This window comes from Carlito syrichta, unplaced genomic scaffold (assembly GCF_000164805.1).
Source record: "Carlito syrichta isolate Samal-C Ts95f unplaced genomic scaffold, Tarsius_syrichta-2.0.1 Scaffold302715, whole genome shotgun sequence".
Lineage (NCBI taxonomy): Eukaryota > Metazoa > Chordata > Mammalia > Primates > Tarsiidae > Carlito > Carlito syrichta.
Window position 1 is genome coordinate 426,829 of NW_007246811.1, and position 10,354 is coordinate 437,182.

At 42.2% G+C, this 10,354-nt stretch overlaps 1 protein-coding gene across 1 annotated transcript in view; it reads left to right on the top strand.

The window, feature by feature from the left end:
- Positions 1-2,844: 2,844 nt before the first annotated feature.
- Positions 2,845-10,354, top strand: part of LMOD2 (leiomodin 2) — an 8,685-nt gene continuing 1,175 nt past the window's right edge. The window contains exons 1-2 of the mRNA XM_008057072.2: positions 2,845-3,266; positions 9,318-10,354. The exon at positions 9,318-10,354 is cut by the window's right edge and continues 340 nt beyond it. Of these exons, the coding sequence (XP_008055263.1) occupies positions 2,994-3,266; positions 9,318-10,354 (1,310 nt within the window). The 5' untranslated portion in view covers positions 2,845-2,993. The remainder of the gene's footprint in view (positions 3,267-9,317) is intronic.

Genomic DNA, 10,354 nt, shown 5'->3' on the forward strand with positions numbered 1-10,354 from the left:
CCTGAGCCCAGCAGGTGGAGGCTGCGGTGGCCGGGAGCAGCCACTGCACTCCAGTCTGGGTGACAGAGTGAGACTCCAATGCAAAAACAAACAAACAAACAAACAAACAAAAAACACAATTGATCAAGTAAAACATTCCAAAATATAAAATGCTGGTGCTTGAATTGGATTGTGTTTTTCAATGTAGAGAAGGTTCAAAGGAAATCTAAATTAAACTTACGCTTAGCCAGAGTCAGGTAGTAGTATTTGATCACTCAGTAGAATTTTATCCTATATTAAAAATGTGTGTAAAACACTTACAGGGGGACCCAGTAAACTAAGATCATTCATGAGTTGTGATTACTATAATCAGAGTGATTTGCAATAAATACATCAGGATATCTAAATGCCACTGTTTTTACGGTAGTATCCTTGAGTGGTAGTAATTTTTTTTTCATGATGCTGCCACATGGCAAAAGCACTTTGATGCCTTCTCTTTTGGAGTCTTTTTCAGAGTCATTATATTACCCCCATAATCCTTTTTCTCTCTTATTCTGCTCTATTTTTTTTTCCATGGAACTTCTATCTTATATGTCCTGTGTTTACACATTTGTTTAGAGATCATCTGTCTCCCTGGACTAGAATGTAAGCCCCCTGAAGGAAGGGACTTGGTTTGTTTTGTTCATTTCTCTAACTCTGGCAACTAAATTGGAATCTGGCATGTAGTGTGTGTTTTGTAAATTGGCAAGTAAAAATTGGCAAAATATAAAAACTAAAATGTTACAGAAAAGTTAAAAACATGAGAAAGAGTAAAATACAGTTCCAGTATTTTTTGTACATATTGTACACTCCAAAACTTGCACAGTGGTCAACATAGCACGTTTTTTTGTTTGTTTGCTTTTTTTTTTTTCAAGGAGGATCTAGTTTTTTTACATGGTTGTAAACCTCATTCATCTTTTTACTTAATTTTGTTTGTTTGTTTTTTGAACGGTGGTCTCACTCTATCCCCCAGACTGGAGTGCTGTGGCACAATCACAGTTCACCACAGCGTCTACCTCCTGGGCTCAGGCAATCCTCCCACTTTGGATTAGGAAATGATTTATTGACTACAGCACCAAGCAACTGTAGAAAAATATTGATAAATTGAACTTCGCTAAAATTAAAAAGTTGCTCTTGAAAAGACACCAAAACACAAACCCCATCTACAAATCATATATTTGATCAAATACTTGTGTCCAGAATATATAAAGAACCCTTACAACTCAGTAATGAGATAATTAACCCAATTTAAAAGTGGGCATGACACTTGAATAAATATTTTACCAAGGAAGATATAAGATGGCCAATAAACACATGCAGTGATGTTCAACATCATTAGTTACAAAGGAAATTAAAATTAAAATTAGCATTTCATACTGAAATGCCTACACTAGAAAGAGAAACATAATAAATGAGGATATGGAGAAATTAAAATTTTCATCCATTGTTAGTTGGAATGTAAGTTGGTGCAGCCATTTTGGAAAACAGTTTTGCAATTTCTTAAAAAATCAATCTACCATCTAGCCTAGTAATTCCACTCCCACATGTCTACCCAAGAGAAATAAAGCATGTGGTCATTCAAAGACTTTCATGTAAGTGTTCATGGAAGCATAATTCATTATAACCCAGACCTAGAAACAACCCAAATATTCACCAACTGCTGAATGTATAAACATAGTATCATGTATTACACACGTACTGATAAATGTCTATTTCTATGCATACATATTTTTAATAGGTTTGTAATATATCTATATGCTACAATGGTATTATTTTTAAGTCCTATAAACTACATATCCATTTTAACACATGTATAAAAATATGTTCATATATATACTTTCTTTTTTAAAATTTGTGCAAATGTATGGGGTACATGAGAAAATGTATTACATGTCTATAACGCATAGTGGTTGAGTCAAATTAGAATCCCTTCAATTTTCAGCCCAGGTACCTCTCTAGGTTCATATTCTAGCTCTATCACTTCTTAACTCTGTGCACCTAGGTTAAAAACTTAACCTCTCTGAGCCTATATGAGTAAAATCTGGGTACTAATATACACCTTATAGGATTGTGAGATTAAAGGAGATAAAATATGTAAAATGTTTAGCACAGGGATGGTACAGTCGGTCCTTAATAAACCATACCCAGTATTTTTGCTTATCTTTTTGAATTCTTATTTGCAAGTCTAGACCTTTACTAAAAATCATGGTGAGAAGAAGGAAGCCATTTTGTGCAGTGGAGAAAACTACTTCCATACTGAGCTCTCTGACTTCAAATTTTTCACTTAATCTCTCAGAGCCTGGGTTGCCAAACTCGGTAAATGAGGATCATGTCAGTCATCTCACAGGATTTAGGATCAGGAAAAATATATTCAAGTGCTCTGTTAACTGCAAAGCACAATGACATTATAAAGTACTACATTATTATGACCTTTTATCCTCATCAATACCACCCATGGTATGTTTATAGAAGAACCAGAAAAACCACCCATAGAGTATTCTGGAGACATTTCCCAACCCCTAAGATTGCAATGAAATAATCTTTTCATGGCCCTGGCAGTGGTGGCAAGTCATTTTCAAAATAAATTGTATTCCCCTGTTGTTTGAACACAAAGTGAGGAGAACTGCGTTGCTCCCTATCTGAAACACTCTTTGCCTGTCCTCAAGAGCTATCAGGCTCAGCTAAATATGGCCCTGGCCGGAGTGTGAATAATCCCCACTGGTTCTGAGACCTCCATCCACCACCGATGTGACATTCTTTGTGTTCAAATGTCTGGCTGACGTCTGATGCTTAAAACAGCCCATGCTTTCACCCTTCTCTGCATTGTCACGGCCTGTCTCACCACTCTTAAAAGGCTACCACAGCCTCTGCTAGCACCAGTTGCTGACCAGCCTGCCACTGCCTCCCCGCCTGCTCCTGGCTACCTTGAATGCCTGGTTCTTCAAGCTCCTTGTGGGCCTGACAGAGCAGGGACCATGTCTACCTTTGGCTATAGAAGAGGACTCAGTAAATATGAATCCATCGACGAGGATGAACTCCTTGCCTCCCTTTCAGCTGAGGAGCTGAAGGAGCTCGAGAGAGAGCTGGAAGACATCGAACCTGATCGCAACCTTCCTGTGGGGCTAAGGCAAAAGAGTCTGACTGAGAAAACCCCAACGGGGACATTCAGCAGAGAGGCACTGATGGCCTACTGGGAAAAGGAGTCCCAAAAACTCTTGGAGAAGGAGAGGCTGGGGGAGTGTGGAAAGGTAGGTGCTCAGGATTTTTTCTTGGCTACTCCCACCACCCACCACCCCACCCCAAACCCAGGCACCTGTGTTTTCTCTCACTTCTCAGTTCTCATCACTTTAATTTTCCTAAAACCCATCTGTACCTGCTACTGCAAAATTTCTTGGGCTGAAATAATTGTGTAACTTCTATGGCCACTCAATGGATCCTCCTATGTAAAATTCTTAGCTGGGGTGCTTTAATTGACCAAAAATGGAAATCTCAGGAGGCAAATAACTCACCACCGAGTTATGAGTTTAAATATTTTACCAAACGTCTCATTTGAGCTTTAAGTTTGTCATGTGGTATAATATCTATTTCCATATACATGTATATTCAGTTAAGTACATTTATTTTCTCCTGTCAAGACAAAAGTGGGAATTCTGGTTGCTTTGATTGTAATAGTAGCTGTAGTAAGAATAGTTCTTTTTTCCTCAAGAAATGGAATGGTGTGAAGTACATGAAACCAAGTTAGGGGGCCCAGTTTCAAGTCCCTGCTCTCCCCAAGTTGTTAGACCTCGAACAGTCACTTCTTCAGGATTCTCTTTCCATCTGTCCATTGAAATAGTTAGATACAGTGTTTCTTTTGTGAATCAAAAATCGCTTTGAGATTTTGAAATTATGGATCTTCTCCTTGAGAAAATATACATTTGCTTGTGCAAATATACACAAACCTATGCATAGAGTAATAATAGCACACATCCTAAAATCCATCTAAGGACCCAGGTTAAGGACGCCTGCACATCTCTAAGATTCCTTCCTACTTTACGATGGTGATTCTGAGGACAGGAAATGTGTGTATATCAGAGCTCAGGTCTAGTAAGCGCCTATGGACTGCCTGGGAAACAGTTAACCTTGAATTTGCCAACTCATTCATTCCCAGTAGGAAGTTCAAAAGTCTATGCTCTGGGAAAATAGTAATGACAATAAAATGTCTATATAACAAAGAAATTCTCCCTAAATGTATGGAAGAACACAGATCAGGATCAACAGTTTAAAGCCCTTGTGTTCTGATGGACTCATCTAAAATAAAAATGGCCTAAAGCCAATGGCAAGACTGCCACAGTACTAATCTAGGCACTGTTAGATGATCTTGATGATAGGGTGTGTCAGCCACAATTGCAGCAAGAGATGTGTGAGCTTTGTCCATGTCAATCATCATAGGAAGGGCCACTGGGATCTGGCCATGGTCTGCCAAGGCCCCAGTATTGAGGCGCTCGAAGTGGAGGTGAGAAGAAAAGACAAAAATAAGCCAGGATTTGAGTCAGTCAATCCTCCACAACCATCATGTTAAGAGAGTTTTTTTTCCCTATTATGTGGGAATGAGTGACAAAATAACAATGGTACTATTGTTACATTTATTAAAGAAAATTCCTTAATAAAAAGAATAACATTGTCTCAGAATATCTAGGCCATAAAACCAACTGTAGCAATAAGCCAGCAAAGGTATTTTTTTTTTTTTTTTGAATTGGAGTCTCACTCTGTAGCCCAGACTGGAGTGCAGTGGCCGCTCCCAGCCACTGCAGCCTCGACCTGCTGGGCTCCGGCGATCCTTCCGCCTCAGTCTTCCAAGTAGCCGGAATTACAGGCACGCGCTACCATGCCCAGCTAAATTTTTGATTTATTGTCTCGCCTGCCCAGGCGGGTCTCGAACCCGCAGGCTCAGGCAATCCACTCACCTCAGCCTCCTAAAGGCGCGGGATTACAGGCTGAGCCACCGAGCCCTGCAGCAAAGGTATTTTAATGTCCCAATATCATGACAGTGATGGGAAGCAAAGGGCAAAACGTGTTGTCAACTGTGGACGAAACCCACCTGATCCTGCCAAAGCTTTCACAATTGCTGCAAATAGCTTATCAGCTCAATTAAAGAGGTGGCCATGTTGATGATCTTCAATTCCTTTCTTGGCTAGTCAACTATTCTCCCACTACATGTTCCCTACCTGCCAGCTGTCTGCAGTCACAAGGAGTGCTGAAGAGAAGCTTGCCTATGGAGAGTGTAAATCCAATTCCCACCACAGGGAAACACCCAGAGCAGCTGAGGGCAAAAGGGAGGTGCAGCTGCATAAGCAAAGAGCCCTGCGGAAGGGACTATGAGAAAAAACTGGGGGTCTTGGTTATTAGGCGTTGACTCTGTAAAGGCTTATAAAAATCAGATGCAATGGCTATTGAATGACAGCCTTCTGCCCACCTGGGTTCACACACACATATGCTGCCCTTGAGCTCTGAGGGTCCTGGAGACCCAGTAATCTAGCTCTTCCAGCTTGAGTATCTACTAACTTCCAGGCACAGGGACCAGTGAGTTTCTTCCCATTATCCCATTTCATTCTTACCTTTCGGCACATGAGAACTGAAAGTAGGTGAAATGAAGAAACTCATCCAAGGTTAACAGCTTCTATATAAAATTGAAATTCAAATTCCACTTTGTTGACACAAAGACCATCTCAAGATTGTAGGTGCCCAATCAGCAGTATCAGCATCGTCTGGGAACTTCTTGGAACTGCAAATTCTAGGGCTGCCCTCAATCTACTGGAGGAGATACTCGGAATGGGTGATTTAGACGCATGCTAAAATTTTTTTTTTTTTATTTTTGAGTTGGAGTCTCACTCTGTCGCCCAGACTGGAGTGCAGTGGCCACTCCCAGCCACCGCAGCCTCGACCCCCTGGGCTCCGGCGATCCTTCTGCCTCAGCCTTCCGAGTAGCCGGAATTACAGGCACACGCTACCACACCTGGCTGATTTTTGATTTATTGTAGAGATGAGGTCTCACCAAGTTGCCCAGGCGGGTCTCAAACCCACGGGCTCAGGCAATCCACTCATCTCAGCCTACCAAAGGTGTGGGATTACAGGCTGACCCACTGAGCCCGGCTGCATGCTAAAATTTAAGAACTATTCAATGATAGTTGACCCTCGGACAACGCAGGGTTTTGGGGAACTAACTTGCCATCCCCCTCACCGCCAAATCCACATATAACCTTTGACTCCCCTAAAACTTAACTACTAATAGCCTACTGTTGACCAGAAGCCTTACCAACAACATAGTCAATTAACACATATTTTGTATGTTATATACTGGGGGTGTCAAAAATGTATACACATTTTAAGAGATGTTATCTATGTATTACTTTTCGAAGTTGAATTGAATTATAGTAGCAATGCGGTGTTAATCAAATGAATGCCAGTATCACCGTGTGGCAGGCCCGACAAAGAAAATGGCAGAAGCACATACAATTTTTTCCTTTCTTAAAATGTGTATACTTTTTTTTTTGCTCCCCTCTGTATATATTATATACTGTATTCTTACAATAAAGTAAGCTAAAGAAAAGAAACTTTTATTAAGAAAAGCATAAGGAAGAGAAAGAGATTGTCTAGAACTGTCTAGACTTTATCACTAAAAAACCTTAACTTGGGAAACTTTTCAGACTCAGGTAAACAAGGAGAATTTGTCACCTGATCCCCACCTAGAAGTACTGTGTTCTAGGTCTAGTCCAGACTCTCAGCAGCTGTTAAACAATGTCAACTCAGATCCATTCAGTAAAAAAAAATTTATTGGACCCCTATGACACACTAAGCATTGTGCTAGGTGGGCAAAGCAGACATGGTCCCTTTCCTCTCCAGCTAACAGTTTTTTGGGGAAAATGACAAATAAGTAGTTAAAGTATGACAGGTATTTTATTGGGGAAGGTACAATGCTCTGGGCACATACTGGAGGGATAATTTGAGGGAGTATCAAATAAGGCTTTCTGGGAGAGGCATCATTTAGATGTTGCATGACAACTCTCTTGGCCAGATAACAGTTTCAGATATTATCTTTCTGGGAGCACTTTGAAGAGAAAACAGCTCTTGCAGATAGAGTCTAAAGGTCTTCAAAAAAAAATCAAGAGGATAAAATTTAATGGTGGCATAAAAGGCCGTATACCTTGAATTTTCAGACAGGTCCCTTTCCTTCAAATCCTAAAACAGCTAAATATCATATACTTATAAACACATGCCCCACATGGCTGACATGACCTAGAAGTACAAGAGATTTGGGGTAAGTTGGGGATGAGAAGAACTTAGCCTACAATTCTTTCCTTCCTCCAATTAATCCATTTACTGCTGGGCAGATCAGCCTTCCTCTCCTTCTTCATGTATGCCAAGAGGCTTGACTGGAGCCAAGAGGCTTGGCTGAAGCCAAGCTCTGTCTCTCATGTTGTTGGATTGTGATTTGCAGTCAGCTGTCATCAGACATTTCTGTCTCTCTAACACACACACACACACACACACACACAGAGTATCCCTCTCTTTCCCTACTCCTGAAGAAGTGAGTAAATTAAGACTGGACAAGTCATCCCAGGAGTGGTTGACCCCTTCCCAGGCCATCACTTGGTGCCTGCCACTCCAAACAAGTGGATAACTTGGAGGTTATTTTGTGATAGCAACTGGGCAAACAAACCTGGAGACAAGTGCAGTGTTTTCCAAAGCGCTATTCACATGTCTCAGGCTGTAGGTGACCTTGGGGTCAAAAAAAAAGAGTTGCCAATATGGAAGCAAGAATCAAGGCTTGGAGGACAGGCAGGGAGCAAGGGCTCTAGAGAAGATAAAAAGAAAGGACTAAAAAGATAACATGAGGGAAAATCAGACTCTTAGCTATTTCCAGACTTTGTTCTTTTTCATCAAAAAGATAGCAAGAGAAAGAGAATGAAGGGTAGCTTGGGCTTCTTTGTACAGTGAGTCTTGCAAACAACAAAGACCAAGATAGAATGAAATTGTGTTTGCCTGAAAGCCTTTCATAATTGATATGTGCTAAATAATTTAAAACTATCAGGCTGGGCAATAGCTTGCTTCAAGATTTTCTACTGTTCTCTGCTGTTCCACAATACTGGTTAGAATCTAGTGAGTGCCAAGGATGATTGTCTTCCTCACCTAGACTTCTGCAGTCTGTCTCATTTAACCCTGAGTTAGCTGGAAGTTTCAGGTTGACTTGCTGAAAAGGAGAACCTGAACTTTTTCTGCATAGAGCTGAGTTTTGACTTCCTGCTGTCCTGAGCAGCAGCCTTGTCCCTAGGCTTCCCTTCCCCAGATTAGGGTCTTGTACAGCAACAGCTCTCAGGTGGTGTGGAGTCTTGGAGTCCCTGTGCTGAGCTCTACCGAAAAAGTAGATAAAAGTTGGAGGAGCAAGTGGCGTCCCTGCTTCTGGCTGTACTGTGACAAGCCAGAGCAGGGAGCACTCGGCTTTTGTCATATCTGCTGTTGATGACAAATTTAGGGAAGAAGTTTTGGGCATTAAAAAAGGGAACTCAGCTGGGCGCAGTGGCTCACACCTGCAGTCCCAGTACTTTGGGAGGCGGAGGCAAGAGGATTGCCTGCGCCCATGGCTTTGAGACAAGCTTAGGCAACTTAGCAAGACCTCGTCTCTATAATAAATCAAAAAATTAGCTGGGTGTGGTGGCGCATGCATGTAGTTCCAACTGCTTGGAAGGCTGAAGTGGACGGATCACCTGAGCCCAGAAGGTCGAGGCTGCGGTAGCCATGAATGTGCCACTGCATTCCAGCCTGGGCGACAGAATGAGACTCTGACTCCAAAAAAAAAAAAGGGAACTCATTAACATGTATATTTTTGTTGTCATCTATTTGTTTGGGATGAAGAAATAAGGAAGGACAGAAGGGTAATTCCAGAAAGTAGGGCTGAATTTGCTAAACTGTAAGTAGATGAGGAGTCAAGTTAGTTACAAGTTAGTAATCAAGAGACTGAAAATTTTTTCAAGGGTTTTCCATAGCTGAAGTTCTGATTTATTTGCTCAAATTAGCAAAATGATCATATATTTTTATTTAATAAATTGCATTCTGGATATTCTGTAAAAAGAAAAGAAAGAAAGAAAAAGAAGTGTTTGTAGAAAAAACTATTAAGGTTATGCACCAAAACCTCATAGCCTCGGTCATGGGAACCAGAGAGATCAGAAACAGGGACTGTTAACTTTTTTCATGATAGACTTTTGTAAATTAAACAACGTCCTTAAAAATGAAAAACTTAATGATGATACCATACTCTTTAGGTTGCAGAAGAAGACAAAGAGGAGAGTGAGGAAGAGCTTATCTTTACTGAAAGTAACAGTGAGGTTTCTGAGGAGGTATACACAGAGGAGGAGGAAGAGTCCCAGGAGGAAGAGGAGGAAGAGGAGGAAGAAGACAGCCAGGAAGAGGAAACAACTGAAACTGCAAAAAGTATCAACGGAACTGTAAATTATGACAGTGTCAATTCCGACAACTCTCAGCCAAAGACATTTAAAAGTCAAATAGAGAACGTAAACTTGACCAACGGCAGCAGCAGAAGGAACACAGAGTCCCCAGCTGCCATCCACCCTTCCGGAAACCCTACAGTGATTGAGGACGCTCTGGACAAGATTAAAAACAACGACCCAGACACCACAGAAGTCAACCTGAACAATATCGAGAACATCACCACACAGACCCTAGCCCGCTTTGCTGACGCCCTCAAGGACAACACCGTGGTGAAGGCGTTCAGCCTGGCCAACACGCATGCGGACGACAGTGCGGCCATGGCCATTGCGGAGATGCTCAGAGTCAACGAGCACATCACCAGCGTGAACGTGGAGTCCAACTTCATCACGGGAAAGGGGATCCTGGCCATCATGAGGGCACTGCAGCACAACACGGTGCTCACCGAGCTGCGCTTCCACAACCAGAGGCACATCATGGGCAGCCAGGTAGAGATGGAGATTGTCAAGCTGCTCAAGGAGAACACCACGCTGCTGAGGCTGGGGTACCACTTCGAGCTCCCAGGTCCACGCATGAGCATGACGAGCATTCTGACTAGAAATATGGATAAACAGAGGCAAAAGCGAATGCAGGAGCAAAAACAGCAAGAGGGATATGATGGCGGATCCAGTCTTAGGACCAAAGTCTGGCAAAGAGGCACACCTGGCTCTTCACCTTATACATCTCCCAGGCACTCTCCCTGGTCATCCCCGAAACTCCCCAAAAAAGTCCAGACTGTGAGGAGCTGTCCTCAGTCTCCTGTGGCCACGCCCCCCCCCCCCCCTCCCCCCCCCCCCCCCCCCCCCCCCCCCCC